General features: G+C 55.8%; 5 protein-coding genes across 5 annotated transcripts; 4 read left to right on the top strand and 1 right to left on the bottom strand.

Moving 5' to 3' along the window:
• Positions 1-1,593: 1,593 nt before the first annotated feature.
• On the top strand, positions 1,594-2,667 carry TRIREDRAFT_57730 (uncharacterized protein; the record flags this gene model as incomplete). The annotated part of the gene is made up of 1 exon (XM_006963340.1): positions 1,594-2,667. The coding sequence occupies one exon, from the start codon at positions 1,594-1,596 to the stop codon at positions 2,665-2,667; it is 1,074 nt and encodes a 357-aa protein (XP_006963402.1).
• A 5,473-nt stretch (positions 2,668-8,140) lies between these two features.
• TRIREDRAFT_120698 (pH-response transcription factor pacC) lies at positions 8,141-10,739 on the top strand. The gene is made up of 4 exons (XM_006963339.1): positions 8,141-8,684; positions 8,794-8,997; positions 9,061-9,142; positions 9,209-10,739. The coding sequence occupies exons 1-4, from the start codon at positions 8,424-8,426 to the stop codon at positions 10,528-10,530; spliced, it is 1,869 nt and encodes a 622-aa protein (XP_006963401.1). The 5' UTR covers positions 8,141-8,423; the 3' UTR covers positions 10,531-10,739.
• A 1,556-nt stretch (positions 10,740-12,295) lies between these two features.
• Positions 12,296-13,130, top strand: TRIREDRAFT_120697 (uncharacterized protein). The gene has a single exon (XM_006963338.1). The coding sequence runs from the start codon at positions 12,351-12,353 to the stop codon at positions 12,855-12,857; it is 507 nt and encodes a 168-aa protein (XP_006963400.1). The 5' UTR covers positions 12,296-12,350; the 3' UTR covers positions 12,858-13,130.
• Positions 13,131-13,266: 136 nt separating this feature from the next.
• TRIREDRAFT_120696 (uncharacterized protein) lies at positions 13,267-14,513 on the bottom strand. Its single transcript, XM_006963158.1, has one exon. The coding sequence runs from the start codon at positions 14,431-14,433 to the stop codon at positions 13,408-13,410; it is 1,026 nt and encodes a 341-aa protein (XP_006963220.1). The 5' UTR covers positions 14,434-14,513; the 3' UTR covers positions 13,267-13,407.
• A 1,345-nt stretch (positions 14,514-15,858) lies between these two features.
• Positions 15,859-16,793, top strand: TRIREDRAFT_58201 (uncharacterized protein; the record flags this gene model as incomplete). Its single annotated transcript, XM_006963337.1, has 3 exons — positions 15,859-15,901; positions 16,051-16,231; positions 16,343-16,793. The coding sequence occupies 3 exons, from the start codon at positions 15,859-15,861 to the stop codon at positions 16,791-16,793; spliced, it is 675 nt and encodes a 224-aa protein (XP_006963399.1).
• Positions 16,794-17,397: the final 604 nt, after the last annotated feature.

Genomic DNA, 17,397 nt, shown 5'->3' with positions numbered 1-17,397 from the left:
AGCAGGTATCAGCATTTGGAGACCGGGGGCTTGGGTTGCCCCATGTACTCGTACTGTAAGAGACACTGTACATGTAAGAGTACTTGAGCAGGTACGTGCCCCCTAGATGTACATGTATTCTTACTGCCAGCAGGTTGTTTTGAATGTTTCTATTTGATTGCATGGTGTCCAGTCTGTTTCCATCATGCTTGCGTCAAACCAGGCATCCGGGTTTCGACGTTTCAGCGGCATTGGCTGCTGCCAGTCGTCTCAAGTCGAGTATACATAGTACTTCATGCTGTCTGTCAGTTGACCAATCCCCCGGCCAGCTGTGCCCAGCCACAAAGGGGCGATCCCAAGAAATGTGAGTGTCTTGCCATGGGAGTCATGGGAACGGAAATGGCGTCTTGGATGGGAGTGGAGGGTACAAAGGAGTGACGGCCGGGTACCTGCGAATGCGATTTGGAGGGAACGCTGCCCGGATTGAGCCCTCAGAGCAGCCACAGGGCAGGCAAGAAGGACGCGCTGTATCTCAGGCGGGCTCCGTTTGGGCTAGGCGGGCTATTAGGCGGGTTAGGTACACGAATGTCCTTGGAGCCACGCCCCCTCCCGCTAAGTCGCAGCAACCAGCACCAGCGCACAGTGGGCCCCTCCAGCCGGTTTGTCTCCCCTAGGGGCGCCCCGGCTTGGGCTCTAGCGGCCGGCTGCACGCGGTCACCGGGGGCGTGGCTGTAGCGACTTCATCACAATCAAAAGTCGCGCCTCGTCGCTGCTGCATCTTGTGCCTGCAGGCGCCGGAGAGAGAACTCGTCTTGGGCGTGCTGAGGTACCTCAGCGCCTGTGCTGCGCCGGCCAGGTACTTGGTCCCTCCTTCGCACACAAACACGCAGTACCTGTACGGCCAGAAGCAGGCGGCCATTCATAATCGCATCAAGTCGCACCCGTTCGCCTCGTCGCCCTTCTCTTCCCTCCTCCCTCCCGCAAAGCATCTTCGCAACACCGCAAACTCGTGCAAACGACCATCTGTCGCAGTCTCGAACTGTCGCGCCAGCTTCCCGCCGCCAGAAGCCTCCCCCCTCCCCGTCTTCTTCTCTCTCTTTCTGTGCCTCTGCCAGTCTCGGCCAGTCGCAAACGGCTCAGTATATTGCCCCCCAGCAAGGACCGCTGTCTGCCTGTCTGTCACTGCTGCTGCTACTGTGCTGTCGCTGTCAACTGCCCTGGTTTTGCTCCTTTTGGTACGTACATACATACCTACTCCGCAGAGCACACAGCGCGACCCCTGGCAGTGACTCAACCCCCTTTGCCAGCAAACCGTGCATTGCCGCTGGTCGAAATCATCACCGCCTCTTGCGGCTGCGTTTTGCCTTGCCCTGCTTGTTCTTCTTTTTCTTCTTTCTGCTTCTTTTCTGTTTTCGTCTGTGCTGTGTACTTCTTGCGCCACTGCCCGACACAAAGAAGAGGGGACCGAGGAGAGAGAGAACACAACACGCACAAAGAAAGCCACAACGAATACATACATATACTGACCGCGTCCCGCCTCCCTTGCCGCAGACATCTCGCTTATCAAAGAGCACCTTGCAACTCCGGCACACCAGCAAAAGAGAAAAGAAAACAATGGCTTCTTTGGCGACTGCTGCCCGTGATATCCCCCAGGCCTCCTCCTTGAGCCGAGACAACTTAACTGCTGTAGCGGCTCGGAGTGATCCTGCGATGACTGTGACACGATCTCGGGACCTCCCGACCCCTCCCAACTCCATCTCGCCCTCCTTGCCGGCCCACGGCCTCAAGGCCCAGCTGCAAAAGGCCAGGCTCGACCCCATCGACTCCGACTTGGACCTCCACGACAACGCCAGCGGCCACGAGAGGTCGCTGTCCCCGGCCCTCGAGTCCGCCGGCGCCATCACCAGCTCCATGCTGGCCAAGTGCCACCTGCCTGACATCCTGCTCAACCACGGCCCGCTGGCCATCCGCCACATCATGGGATACCTCACCACGTCGGTTCCTGGCTTCTCGGGCATCCCGCCGACAAAGGCGCGCAGGGTCGTGGTTGCCGCGCTGGAAGGCCGCGGAGGCGAAGGCCGCGGCGCCGACGGTGACATCGTCTTCGAGAAGGTGGGCTGGGGGCGATGGGATGCGCGCCGACGGGGACAGGCTGCCCGACACCGTCAGGCAACTCCGCCCAGCGGCCCATCCTCGTACACTGCTGGCATCCCCATCTCCAGGGCCGGCGGCCGGGGCCTGGGCTTGAGCAGGGCGAGGCTGAACATGGCCCTGTCCAGCGGCGGCGACTCGGTGCACTTCTCCCATGACGATCGCTACGACGTCTCCATGATGGAGCACGAGGCCGACAAGATGTCCATGGACGATTCTGCGTCGGCCTCCTGCTCCGAGGCCCCCGACGATGATGTCGCCATGAACGACGACCCGGAGGATGTGACGGACGACGAGGACTGGGCTGCCGTCGGCGCCGCTGCCCTGCGGGCCGAGTCATACCCCAACATGGCCGCAGCCTTCGAGTCTGGCCTCTCCTCCAACACCTACGCTGGCGGGATGCGAACGCTGCCCTCTGCCTTTGGGGGCGCGGCGCAACCATCACGCGCCAGGTTTGATTATTCTGCGTTCCCCGGCCCTTCGGACGCTCAGGAACGCGAGGCTGTCGAAGCCCTCCTTCGACTTGGCTCTGTATAATACCACCTGCATGCATGGCGTTTGCTTACTTCTATTTCCTTGGCATTTTCTCTATAATCGGGTGGGCGTCGCTTGTTTATACCTCGGGTTCCCACGGTGGGAGGGTTTACACACAATACTCGGATCTTGGCGGGCTGGACCTTGGAATACGTGTCACACATTGGCCGGGGCGGCGTCCCGGATCGAAGCCTTTTATGCTGATGATGACACGGTTGTTCTGCATGCATTGCTGCTAATTTTTGGGCCCCTTTGATCATCTTTGATACTCCGCACGCGGCATGTTTCTTACTTTGCGTTTTGGCTTTTTGACCTTGCCTCCCTGGAGCGGGGAAATTACCATTCTTTCCCGTCTTTCGAGATGGATGAAATGGACGAAATAGGACGCCTCGCATTGGACCTCATTGCGACCTCTTTCCGGTACTGCCCTTGGATGGGATATACTGCCAAGAGGAGAGAACTGGACACGCGGACCCGAGCCACTCTATCAGTGCTCACCATGGGGACTGTTCTGCGCGGCTTCTGACGGCTTGATGTGCTGCTATGCACGTCAAACAAACAGCTGTCTTGCTGCGTGCGGAGAACTCTTATACCCCCCGTCTCACGACGAAACTCTCCACGGCTGTCCTCCTGCTGGGATGGCTTGCCCCTTTTGCATTTCTTTTTCCCTTGAAGACGGCCTATCTTCTTGCACATACACGTTTTCTCATTTTCTTCTTTCTTTTCTGAAATCAAGAAAATTCTAATCATGAGGCGCTTCTCGAAAGCGCTTGGCTCTTCAACACCACTCGCGGAGGAACTTTCAACATGCCATGGCTGCCCAAAGGCGGCACTTCAGGCACGATCTGCAACCATTCTCCACTTCAGCTGCTATGGTATTTCTTTTCTTTCTTGCTTATTTTTTTCTTGCCTTTTATTTTTTAACTTACTACACTCCCTTGCTCGATGCTACACAAGTGGAGAGGGGACTGGTTGGCTTTATAGATTTGGGAACGGTATCACGAATGACTGGCAAGTCTCGGCTGTTGGATGGGTATGCATGGGGAAAGAAGATACACACAACGCGCAAAGCGAAAACACCAAAAACAGAGGAAGTGGGTGACGATGGCCATGCTGCGGGAATGGCTGCTGAATGCTGGCCTATATTTGGAGGGGGGCTCTCTTCAAGGAGGAACTGGCATGTTTTGGTAAGGGAGAGGGCGTGGAAGAAGGGAATCAAACACAAAAAAAAGGCAGAATTAATGGAGGACTGGCAGTGCCAGATTAGCTTGCCTGGTCCCGTCCTGGGACTCGGGTACATAGAATGGAAGTATCGACCATTTCCCTCCTCACAAGTCGGGTCTCTTGTCATTTGTGATGTGCTCGGGTCTCGATGCTTCGATTCCTTTCCAAACTGATGTGCTGTTCCTTCAGGGCTTGAACCATGCATGCGGTCAATCCTAGGACAGTATGCACCCCATCTTACACGTCGTTGCGTACCTTGGGTCCTGCTAGGTATGTGGCCTACCTAAGCTGATATGCATGCAGCAGCACGCCAACGCCGGCTACAAGAGGCACAGGCACCGCTTTTCCTTCTGCTGCAAGGGAGCATTGTATGAATAATATAAATGCTGGTAGAAGTACTGATTCTGGAAAAAAGGACTAATGGGCTCGTTGTTGCTGCTGCTGCTGCTGCTGCTGCTGCTGCTGAGTTGTCTGTGCAGATGCGGTTACGATTTGCATACGCATGTTGACCATGTTGGAGGGAGGGGTGCAGATGGAGATGAAAAGGTGGATATGAAGGCGGGGGAAGAAGAAGAGGAAGAGGAGGAGGGGGGAAAAGGCCCATTGACATTCTGTAGAGAAGAGAATGAGAATTGATCGGGCACGTACCGAGACTTAGTAGTAGGTGGGCATATGTTTGTTACGGTGTGATAGTGAAGCAATCTCGAAAAGAGCGGGCATGTATACATGTGCTTCGTTGCGGAAATTGATTTGTTGTGGCACTGGGGTCTGCCATGTAGTGAGAGTGGGCGATGCGGTAAAGGTGATAGATGTCGGTTCGACATTTGTATATCTTCCAAGGTGCATCCATGGAGTTGTTCCTTTGAAACAAGATGTTCAATGCCACACACGTTCACGTCTCAAACGCCGTCTCCAGTAGCTGATTGACTGAAGATGGGCGGAAGGACAAAGGCTCATATGGCGGTGGATGACAGCTCGCAGTTTGCAAGTCGAGCAACGGCGCTTCTAGAGTCCAAGTGCATACGTGTAGGCTCGAAGAGAAAGCAACAAGCAAACAGATGCCACTCCATCACTATATGCGGCTCGAAAAGAGGCGAGATGAGCAACGACCAGATACTAGACATTGCGGGCTTTGCAACCTGTACATGTCCCGGCTGTCATGTATGAAGATTATAATGCCATTATAGACTTCAGCTCGCTCAGCGCAGAAATCGCCACATTACACTGTGTTGGGGGGAGCCGCGGAAGTTGGGTAGATCTCAAGTGAGCAGGGCGATTCTCGGGCTTGTCCATGGATACGTTGTAGCGAGTTGTATCATCCCGAAGAGACAAGTCCTGTCCGGTAGACTCTAGGTATTGCAGAACTCCATGGTACCTAAACACGTGAAACAACTTCGAAAGGAGAGCGAGTGTCTGTCGACCAGAGTGATGTACCTACTCATCTAAGGGGACACGAGCTCGGAATTGCTGGAGTTTCTGTCTGCCCTTGTTTTCAGATAGCTTCTGGTCGCGACTAGAGATGTAATGATAATGGTGACGCAAAGGGGTCGCTTCCTCCTCTCATCTCGATTCGATGCACTGCCGCCTCGAGGGCAAATCGTGTCTTGTACCGGCTCCTTGGCAAAGTGGCAATGAGGCTTGGAGGTGGGTTGCGAGATGTCTTGGCAAAAGGGGGAAACATGTGCTGAGTCTCTGGTGTTGCAGGGAGTTTGGAGCCTCTGTTCATTTCAGTGGTATCAGCAATTAGACAAATGATGCGAGCAGCTGGGCAGCCAACTCGTATGAGCCTGTAGTAGCTTGAGTGACCTTGAATTGCGCAGTTACCTGACTTTGGCGGCCTTGTAGATGGGGAGAATATTCGATCACAGTCGCAACTGATGAAGAGTAGCACCTGTTGACGAGTCCGGGCTGCTCCTCTCCATAACAGTGGCCACTCATCGCAAGAAAGGTGTTGCAGCCCATTGGGTTATGCCAATCTGAGGATATCCAGGGCTAGTATCCAGTGTTGTCCTGTCTCCCATTGCCGGCTCATTGTTTACCATCTCAGTAGGTACCCAGAGGTCAGACTCAGAGAGCCGCCTCCTGCTGTTGAGATCCGTCGGGGCTTGCAGGATCCCGATGAAGGAGCTGGCCGCGTTTGCACGACTGCAACCGACTCCAACTGCCAACGAACGAGGCCCGGCCTAAGTATGTGGTTAAGCCAGGACCGCAGTTTGATGCTGCCTCTCACACCCCCGGTTATGTACTCCAGTCCACCTCACCAGCCTTTGGTTTGCACCCATCGTGACACTGCCGTATGAAGGGAATGATGGTGAGATTACTCCATGGAAAGCATCTCGTCCACGTACTGCTGTCGTGAACGAGTAGGTAGTTGAAGAGTCAGTGACCTTGTCACCACATCCTTTCAAGAAAATGATGAGACTCAATCAATTGCACCTTCTGGACAGGTCCCTCCAGTTTGGAGGCCGCCCAAGCTCAATCAGGACCCGAGATTAAGCCACCAGCTGGCCCGCCATCAACACGCCCAGCTAGGTATGTAATATGTAATATCGTGCGTGCCTTCAACTGTTGCGTGTAAACGTGCGTGTATATTGGCTGCAACAGGCTAGCGGCATTCGTCGGCTGTCCTCCTTTCTGCAGAGTCCCTTTTGCCTCATCTGCACGCGCCCCGGCGGAAGGGAGAGGCGCTGACGCGGGATTCAAGACGCCCCAGACGAGGCGCCAGGGTTTGATTTGCCCACAGCTAGTCCGAGGTGTCTGTCTCGGCGCACTTGGCTTCGTCCCTAATGCGGCGGAAAGCTTGATTCGGCTGCTGGAGATATGCATAACGCTGCTCCGACTTGGCGGGCTCAACATGGCCGGGGAGGTTCAGATATGGTCGTCCATATCCTGCAGTAGGCAATCTGCAATCTGGAGACTCCATATCATCCCACCCGTGGGCCGGTATGGGCTCGAAAGAAACGCCGAGGCATGTGAGCGACGCCGCAAAGATGGAGGGCAACCTGCCGGGCAGCATTTGGCCACTGAGGAGGAAGAACTAGAAGACGGAGCAGAATATGGAGGTGGCCGGCCAGCTGGATGCTACAGTAAAGGGGTCGAGGCAGACCAGACCCAAAGCGATAGGCGATTCCGTCTGAAGTATGTACTATATCGTACAAGACGCGTATAAGCCACGAAAGTCCCGACATGCTGGGTACTTTTAGCTGGTGCGAATTACCCCGGACAAGCATCCAGCACAGGCGCTGTTTGTGGCTTCATCAGGACAAGGCCGTGTGACCGCTGGAGAGTGTATGTACCTAATGAGAAGGTTTGCAGGTGTTGCTGCTAGGTATTGCGATCCGCTGCCGTTTGCTGTACCGGAGGATCTGCTCTCAACCTCGTAATAATAGTACTTACTATCCGGTTGGACAAGACGAGGTTCGTCCAGTCAATCTCAACCTCGATCCCGTGTTCCTGCGCTGATCGTCTGCCCAGAGCTGCATCTCTCAGACGATAAGAGCTCCTTATACGCTGTGTGCCGTCATGCCATGTCCATGCACCGTATGGAGAAGCAGAAGCAGGAGCTCCTGTATCACGCATGGCGGCATGGCGGCACCGAAGCAGAGTGGCGCCCTTCTGCTGCTGCAGCAGCAGCGCGAGAAGAGCGAGACGAAGCCGTTCGGCAATGGGAAACGGGGAGGAGAGGAACAAGATCATCCTCCTCCTCCTCCATCATATTGAAATTCGGCCACTTCGAGGGGAATCAACTGGTCACAAACATGTGCTATTTAGTAGTGTTACTGGCAGTATCACTGGTAGTAGGTAGGCTGATGATGGTGCGAAGAATCGACTCGAGGTAACACGCCAGAAGTCGCGGAGTCGGCGGCCAGAGCGAGCGACTGCGACAGGAGCGACCAGAGCGAGGGCCCACGAGACCAATCGCAGAGCGCCGGGTGGGCACCGCGCCAAGGATGCCAAGGCTTGGCACGGCTTGGCACCGTATGCGCTGCGGTGCTGCGGCGAGTTGATCTGTTAGGGAGGACCTGGAGTGACCTAGAGATAACGGTTAAACTCAGCCTGAGGGCAGGTCCTCCTACAGTCTTCCTCATCGCACCCACCGGCCAAGCGGTGCCAAGACAATGCCAAGACCGCCAAGACCTTCCGCTTGGCCCTCTCGCGCCTGCCCAGGCCTTTGTGTCGATGTAAAGGGAGCCTCTGCCCCCAAGCGGCTCGCCCAGAGGCGCGAGTCTTTTCCCCCGGAACTTGAACCTGTGTCCATCGCAATCCCAGGCCTGATCCATATCGCATATCAGGGCCCGTGTCCCCCAGATCCGGCGCTTTGAAATACAAAATCGTCGGCTGCTGCGTGTCGAGGCTGCGTTTGCGCTTCTGCTTCTGCATCAACCTCGTGCCCTGTCTTGTCCCGAACGTTTTTTTTCTGCGCCAAAGCGCCTCTGGCTTCAGGCCCCTCCCCCGAAACAGAATCGCTCTCTCCTCCTGGCTGCCCTTTTTCGCTGCCGCCCCACCGGATCAGGCCTATCAAAAGGACCCCGACAATGTCGGCCCAAGTCCCCGACCAGGCTTCGGCTCTGTCTCCAGGCCATGACAACAGCAACAACTTGAAGTCGGCCTCGTCCACCGATGCCTCGTCGACCACGAGCCCCAACGGCAGCTCCAGCACCGGCCTCAACGTCGGCAGCGCCTCATCCAGCTCGCAGGTGTCGCCGCCGGTCGGCGATGCCCTGGATGCGCCCCGGCCGCTCGTCTGCCGCTGGAACCAGTGCGGCCAGAAGTTTAGCAACGCCGAGACGCTCTATGTAAGTGACGGGCATGGAGATGGAACCGCGAGGAGAGGCGACATGTCAACGTCGTCAACGTAGGACCGGTGACCCATGATCCGTGGTTACTGACCCGAGCCTTCTGCAGGAACACATCTGTGAGCGACATGTTGGTCGCAAAAGCACAAACAACCTGAGCCTCACTTGCCAGTGGAACTCTTGTCGCACCACTACCGTCAAGCGCGACCACATCACTTCCCACATCCGTGTTCACGTTCCCCTGAAGCCTCACAAGTGCGAGTTCTGTGGCAAGTCCTTCAAGCGACCCCAGGACCTGAAGAAGCACGTCAAGGTACTTATTTCATTATCTCCTCCTTGCGCTCTTGGATCAAATCGGCTCACTGCCGTCTTCTAGACTCATGCCGATGACTCGGTTCTCTCACGACCTGGGCCCGATAACCAACCAGGCATGAACTACAGACCTCAAGCGCCCAAACGTGAGTACCTGCTGGGCTTCATCCCACGTGCTTCCATTCTTCATCACCACTAACACGGAACCCCAGCCCCGAGCTATTATGATCACACTGGGCAGATGCGAAGCCCTGTCGCCGGCTTCCCTCAGCACCACCCTGGGGGCTATTACGCTCCTCAGCCCTCGACCAACTATGGTCTTTACTTTAACCAGCAGCATGTCAACACGGCACCTCGTTCCGAGCACATTGGCTACTCGGCCAGCTATGACCGCAAGCGCACTAATGCTCACGAGCTGGTGGACGACTTCTTTGCCAGCGCCAAGCGCCGCCAGATCGACCCTACCTCGTATGCCCAGATCGGACGCTCTCTGCTCCCTCTTCAGAATGCCTTGCAGATTCCCAGCGGGTCCATGGCCGCCACCGAATCGTACTTCCCTCAGTCAACCGGTCATGCTGTAGGGCATGCCGTCTCCCACGCTGCGCATGCGCCCGCGCCAAGTCAGAACCCTCTGGCGCAGCAATACTACCTGCCCATGCCCAACGCGAGGACTCAGAAGGATCTCGTCCAGCTCGAGCATATCCTAGGCCAGATGCAAGATACCGTGTACGAGACGGCTCCCCAAATCACCGCCGGACTGCACGCTCATGACGGCCAATTCGCCGCATACCGCGGCACATCGCCCACGACCCTTCACCGCGGTCCAGGCAGCATGCACATTGCCACCGATGGCTACCATCATCCCGTCTCAGCGGCAAGCATGGCGTCGCCTCTGACGGCCATTTCATCTACTGGCACTCCTGCAGTGACGCCTCCGTCCAGTGCACTGTCCTATACCTCGGGCCATTCTCCAAGCCCCTCTGCCTCTTCGGGATTCTCACCGCAGTCCCGACACAGCTCGACAGCTTCATCCATTCTGTATCCCAGCCTGCCCACTGGCTTGCCTGCCGTCAGCCAAGGATTCGGGCAGTCCACCACGGCAACTCTGGGCCCTAGTTTCGACACGGGTGAGCGCCGCCGCTACTCAGGCGGAATGCTTCAAAGGGCTCGCGGCGCACCACCGCGGTCTTCTGAGGAGCCCAGCGGTGCCGTCACGCCCAAGGCCAGCGAGTCCGCAGCATCGACTGGATCTCCATCTTCGGAGTCTGACACCAGCGAAGCCACTCGTGAGCGAGAGGAGCAGTACGAGATGTGGGTGGATAACATGCGGGTGATCGAGACCCTCCGCGACTACGTCCGAGGACGTCTCGAGCGCGGGGAGTACGAGGAGGAGTATCCCGGCCTCGCCAGAATCCGCAGGGATGTCGATGCCATGGACCTTGGCGGCAAGCCCAAGGGCCCGCTTGGCAACGAACGCCCCAAGTCTAAGGAGGGCAACTCTCTATACCCCGTCCTTCCTGTTCCTGGAACCTGAACCATGCTTGGATCATGATGCCTATGTCTAAAGAGACATGCTGGCGTTTCCATTTTCTATCATTCTATCTTCACAATTCACGTCGATGGCTGTCGGCGAGTCAAGATGACGCACTGCAATATCTTCGCATTTGGCGTATGTGTTACTAGGTCTATTTTCTGATTATTCCCAATCCACCTATGTACGATTCAGGCTGGCTGGAGGTTACCTCATGTTGATGTGTAAGGAAAAAAGTTGGCAATGAACATGCTATGCCTTTGATGACATTCCTTGCTAGCAAGGCGCAAGCTGAACGTGATGTGAATGAACATTCTTCAACATAACACCCACCGCAAAACATTGGCGCATTATTGCAATCTCTCGCTCGGCATAATCACTGCATTGTTGCAGTAGCCTAATTTTGGAGCAAAGTGATTCAGGCCAATCCTTGAAAGCGGACGGCAGCAGCATGTCTGGGAAGGCCGGGCTGTTCATTTCTCAAAGAGCTCTGTGTAACAGACGCAGAGCACAACTGACGCAAAGAGCAACGACCGAGACCACGACTGACTCTCAGTGACGTTTGATGACGCTCATGAGGTCAAGGATGCTGACAAGAGAAGGCAAGGTCCGAGCCGAAAAGAGAGACAAATGGGCAAAAGGGCCCGGCGTGGCTCCCGAGGTCCCCTTTTGGCGAAGCGGGCAGAGAAGCGACTCCTACCGATGGTGCGTTTCCCCCCGGCAAGTCTTATACGTGACCACATTTGTAGGTATGCAGTATGTATGCATACATAGAGCACATGTTATGTAAAGGTGGTCTCAGGAGGCAGGGAAAAAAAGGGAGAAGGAGCCGGTTGGGTGGAGAGACGGGAGCTGGAAGCCGTAGATCCAAATTTGGGATTGCCCTGGAATGGGGCTGTGAGAGGCTGGTTCGGGTCGGACAAAGGATGCACAGAGAGAAGGAGTACCTACCTGATGATGATATGAAGCCAAGAGAAGTACTAGGTAGGTGCTAGGTAATAGGTAGGTATACGAGCGGGCTGAGGGTGAGGTAGGCACTTCTGAGGTCATACTACCTACCTATCGACGAGGGATGGAGAGGAGCAGAAGGGCCGAGAATGTGTGAGGAATGAGGGTCTGGAATTGAACCCTTTGCTTAGCCAATATAGGCGAGGGAAGGAGGCATCAAGTGACGGAGGGTGAAAATAAGCAGGCAGGAGCTGAACACGATTGTTCCAGCAAGGGCAAGAGCGGGTGTACCTCGTGGCCCTGCAAAATTAGAAGGTGCCGTTGAGACATACTTACGTGCTTCACGCACAGCTTGATCCTGGCTTCTCCTTCTCCTTCTTCTCCTCCTTCGTCTTCTTCTTCTTCTTCCTCTTCTCCTCCTCCCATTTACTTCTACGAAAGCTCTCAACAGGTCCTCGCGATAGCCCGCTTCAAGTCTTCACCTACAGAGCTCTTCTCTTCGTTTCTCCGTTTACTTTTACCCTCCAGAACCCCTTCCTGCTCTGCAGACTCTCGGCCTTTTTCTTCTGTTTGCGTTCCCCTACAACAGTGCACACGCCTCCACAAAATCCAAAGAAAGAGAAACAGCAGTTCCGCCCGAGACAAGCAGACAAGTGTTCGTGACCCCCCAGCTTTGTCTTGGATTCTGAGACATTCACCCTCCCTGCGGATGCTGACGGTGGGAAATAAAAAGAAGACGAACCGCCCGCCCTACCTGGTGCAGGCAAAACAGAAGGAGACAAGCAAACCTGAAGACAAATTGTCATTTTTCCGGCTTCGAGAAAAGGGATTGCCTAGAAAAAAAAAGTCCAAACAGAAGAAGCAACCTCTACATCATGAAGACTGCTTCGTTTGCCCTCGTGTCGGCGCTGCTCCTGGGCGCCTCGGCCCTCACGCTACCACCGCAGCCCACGCCCAGCTCGGGGTGCTGCTGCTGCGACATCTCCAAGGGCCGAATCGACTGCGACCGGTCCATCCCGGCGTCGGAGTGCTTCTGCGCGCAGGTCATCTGCCCCGCCAACGCGCCGACCGTCTGGCACGGCACGCCGCCGCCCACTTCGCCGCCCACCTCGCCGCCCACCTCCGGCCCTACTCTGGCGGCAGCTCCGCCTCCTCATCTGCCGGGCCTGAAGCCGAAGCCGAAGCCTAAGCCCCTGCCGCAGCCGCAGCCGCAGCCGGGCCCGCCCAAGCAATGCTGCTGCTGCGATCCCAGCGTCATGAAGATCCGTTGCGAAATAAAGCCCGCCATTGACTGTATCTGCCTGGCCGTCATGTGTCCGTCGGGTGCCGAGACGATCTTTGTCAAGCCTTCGCCCACGTCTAAGCCTACTGCGGCGCCTTAGGGGGGTTCTGAGTATGGTGGTGGACAAGTGAGGAGGAGTTTGGCATGGGGCGCTTTTGGAGGAGGGATGGTGCACGATGGAATTTGATTAAACGGACAGCAAGTTGATGACGCATGTTTACGTTCAAGGCTGGTTTGTACACGAAGGCTATGATGGGTTTTACGAGAGGAGCCGTTACTTGGTAGCATGCTCCAGTATATTACCTACTAGCTACCTGACAAGGACGGTTACAATCATGGTGTCAAGGTTGAGGATGGGCGATATCATGAGACTGGCGTGCTCGGCTTGCGTTATTGGCACTGAATTTGTTCAAATATTAATTGGTCATTTATTACTGCATTGTCATGTCGAGAACCAACTTCGATTGTGGGAATCCCTTTGCTGCGCACTTGCATACCTACCTAGTATGTATGTAACATTACCCAGTTTTACAAGGCAACTGCCATGGGGTATGCAGTATTACTCATATTGGATTTCCCCCAGAATCTTCTCTCCTCCTTTAAACCATCCAAATTCCCAACTTGACCACAGCATCGTCACCGATATCAGCTCACTGCATCGTCAAGACGTTCCTGAACCGCGGCTTGCCAGCCTCCAGACTCTCAATGGCCTTTTGGACCTCGCTGAAGGGATACCTCTCAATCATGCACTTGACGCCGTGCGTCATGGCAAACTGAATGGCCTCCTCGCTGTCGAGGGCATGCCCGCTCGCCCAGCCCTGGACGCTGGCGCCCTTCATGATGAGGGTGACGGTGTTGACGTCGACGGAGCCGACGGGCGCGAGGCTGAGGATCTTGCCGTTGGGCGCGAGTCCGTCGGCCAGGGCCCCGACGACCTTTGGGTTGGGCGCGGTCTGGACGATGAGGGAGGCGCCGCCCATCTTGGCCAGCTCGGCGGCGGCATCGGCGGCGGAGGTGTCGATGAAGTGGTGGGCGCCGAGCTGGCGGGCAAAGGGCTCCTTGTCGGCGCCGTGGGAGAGGGCGGCGACCTCGTAGCCCATCTTGCCGGCGAACTGGATGGCGAGGTGGCCGAGGCCGCCGAGCCCCTGGACGGCGACGAGGCGGCCCTGCTCGACGCGCTGCTTGCGGATGCCGTTGAAGACGGTGACGCCGGCGCAGAGCAGGGGCGCGGCCTCGGCCGGGTCCATGTCGCGCGGGATGCGCACGACGGCCTCGACGCGCAGCACGACGTATTCTGCGAAGCCGCCGTCGCGCGAGACGCCGTTGATGGCCTCGTTCTGGCAGTACTGGAAGTCGCCGCGCTGGCACTCCCTGCAGACGCCGTCGTGCCCGCCGTGCCAGGGCCCGCCGACGCGCTGGCCGACGGACAGGTTCTTGACGTCCGGGCCGAGCTCGACAATGTCGCCTACGATTTCGTGGCCCGGGGTGCGCGGGTAGATGTTGCCAAAGTTGCCCTTTGCGGCCTCCATGTCGGACCAGCAGACGCCGCAGGCGAGGACCTTGACCAGGACCTGGCCGGCTTCCGGGTGCTTGAGGGGGACATCCTGGATGGCGAAGGGGGAGTTTGGCGCGGTGAGGACGACGGCTTTGTATGTCTTTGGGAGGTTGGGCGCCATTGTTTGTGATGTTGTGTTTCTTCTTATATGGGTGGTTTTGTTGTGGTGTCCTGTTTGGTAAGCTCTGGGATCAAGGTGCTGACACGGCCTGGTGAGGAACAAGACTGCTTATACTCCTGGTGACAGCTTCATCACAATATCAGCTCCAAAGGGTAAGGAAACTGCTTGTTATATATAGCTTTCTCATCCTCTGGCTTTTATGCTCGGGTTGCTTATCAGAGAGTGAGCTACCATGACGTTGACCAATGCTGGAACACTTCCCTCCCGCCTCTACCGAGACAACTATGAACCAATGACCGGGACAGTCGATTCAGCTTTGAAAGGCACAAACTAATCTTCAGGAGAGAGGGAAAAGTCCCATCAGATCCGGGCGACTTTGCTTAACGGGAAGGGGAGAAAAGAGGGTATGTTTAGTGCGGTGGCTGAAGTCAGTGTGACTTCACCAGCGGGGGATTCCTACCTAGTGAGTTGTCGTTGGCTAGTACGGCTGTTTAAACGCCGAGAGGGCGAGATTCCATCGGAGATGGGTAATGAGGAAAATAGTTCTTGTTCCGAAGATCTTATCTTGACGTTGGGGATAGGGGATAGAGCTGCTGCTAGGTAGGTAGCAAAGTAAGCAGTAGTAGTCTTCTGCGGACGGCATGTTCTCTTCTAGGTTTTAGATCTGTATAATGACAACTTACATGGATGAAAGTCAGGGCGATAGACACAACCAGCTATAATCTGCTTACGGATGATTCGCTGCTCTCATCTTTATCTTGCTTGATATGTACTTAAATAGAGTGTAAGATGAATCTGCTTGTAGTTGAGCTTTCCTGATTGCCATTGCCATCCATTGCTGTTTGGTTGTATGAGAACATGTTCGGCTGCTTTGCTTATCGATGACCGGCCGGACCTTGACGATGATCCGTTGACTTCCTCACTGCTCCCCCTGCTAGTGTCGTCAAGTTGGTGCGCAACAACCCAATACATAGAGCTATTGATATCGACACTGAATTCACTCCACTGTGTTGTTGATGGCTTCAACTTCACCTCCTCCAATTAAATTTATCCAAACTCAGACAATTCCTCGAAACGCAAGCAATCCTCCAGGGTAACTCACCTCTTACACGTCAAGTCCACGAACAGCGGGGCAAATCTCCCCCCCAGGCCACGGCTAATCCTCGCTCCCACCCCCCCGAATCTCCCTCCAACCAATCAGCGGCCCCGCAATTCCAAAGCGGCGAAATCGATCGAGTTTCGCCTCAATTGATCTCTCTAACTCTCCCCCGAAGCGCTCGTCAACAGCGAACCTCCCACCCCCCACCCAGCAGCCTTTCCCTCCCCCTACAAAGCCGCGGCTGAGCAATCCCTTTCACCTCCCTCTGTGAAAAGGATACGAAGCGTCCTAGGGATACCGGGAATCTTCCTGACCACACCAGAGCAATGCTGCCGGCAACGCGATCCGCGGCCTCAATGGCCCTCCGAGGTGCGTCAAATTTTCCCTTTTTCAGCCCAGCAAAAACAACCACCCGATCAGTTCCCAACGACGACGACGACGACAACGCCCAACCCACCACCTCTTTCGTCGACCCTTGGAAGAAAAAGAATTCAGTGGGCTAACCGTGCAAGATGCAGTCAAACCCGCTTCCGCGCTGATTCCCATCCGAGCCGCCTCCGCCGCCGCCTTCTCAACAACCTCGAGACAAGATGCCACCTCGCTGACTCCCTCCCCCCACTCCTCGACCTTTGGAAAGGCCCGCAAGGAAGTCGCCCTGCCCAGCGAGGAGGGCACCAAGGGCGTCATCCAATACGCGCTGTACGTCTGAACCTTCTATACACCCGACGCTCTTTGCATCGAAGTCGACGCCAGGGATCGAAGGATCACACACCTTATCTTGCTAACACGGGCTCGTCAAAAAAACAACAGCACCTCCCTCGACATCATCGCAAACTGGGCCCGCCAGTCCTCCCTCTGGCCCATGACCTTTGGCCTCGCCTGCTGCGCCGTCGAAATGATGCACCTCTCCACCCCGCGCTACGACCAGGACCGCCTGGGCATCATCTTCCGCGCCTCCCCGCGCCAGTCCGACGTCATGATCGTCGCCGGCACCCTCACCAACAAGATGGCGCCCGCCCTGCGCCAGGTCTACGACCAGATGCCCGACCCCCGCTGGGTCATCTCCATGGGCAGCTGCGCCAACGGCGGCGGCTACTACCACTACAGCTACAGCGTCGTCCGCGGCTGCGACCGCATCGTTCCCGTCGACATCTACGTCCCCGGCTGCCCGCCCACCAGCGAGGCCCTCATGTACGGCATCTTCCAGCTGCAGAGGAAGATGCGCAACACCAAGATTACGCGGATGTGGTACAGGCGGTAAAGAGGAGGTGGGGGTAACAGGGCAAAGGGGGGGAAAAGGCGAGGGACGAAGAGTGCAAGGGTTGGGGCTTTCTCTCTCTCTCTCCCTCTCTCTGTGTGTGTGTGAGTGAGTAGTATGATAGGGGATGTCCTTTCAACGGGCGCGGATACGCCAAGAGAAGGTGCTGTTGGTCCGTGGGAAATAAGAGAATTCGCCGGCAAACGGGATTCAAATGAGGGTTATTGGAATTCGAGGAAGAAGAACGGAAGGAAAGAGGGTCAACCACAAATGCAACGAGTCAAGCAACAAGCCAAAGTCAATGCTTGGTAGACTCAAGTCCCCTAATACCTGTCTCTTCAAGATGTAAGTTTCTGTTTACAAAAGTGTACATACACTCTCTGGGTTGCGGGAGGTTACGATTTGTAGAGTATCTCACAAAAGACTGTACCAATTCCAACAATATTCCAGCGCAATCAATAGCTAATCGTGAACATTAAATTCTACAACAGTCCGTATCAACATACGCAAAGAGATGAAAAAAGACACAACGTTTCCCACCTCCATTTCATGCTTGCCTTTTGACTTATATATGTGTGTATATATATCGCGAGTCCTCCGCTATTAA

Source organism: Trichoderma reesei (assembly GCF_000167675.1).
Source record: "Trichoderma reesei QM6a unplaced genomic scaffold TRIREscaffold_4, whole genome shotgun sequence".
NCBI lineage: Eukaryota > Fungi > Ascomycota > Sordariomycetes > Hypocreales > Hypocreaceae > Trichoderma > Trichoderma reesei.
Note: the sequence above shows the minus strand (reverse complement) of the source record. Positions and strands in the feature narration are given on the sequence as shown.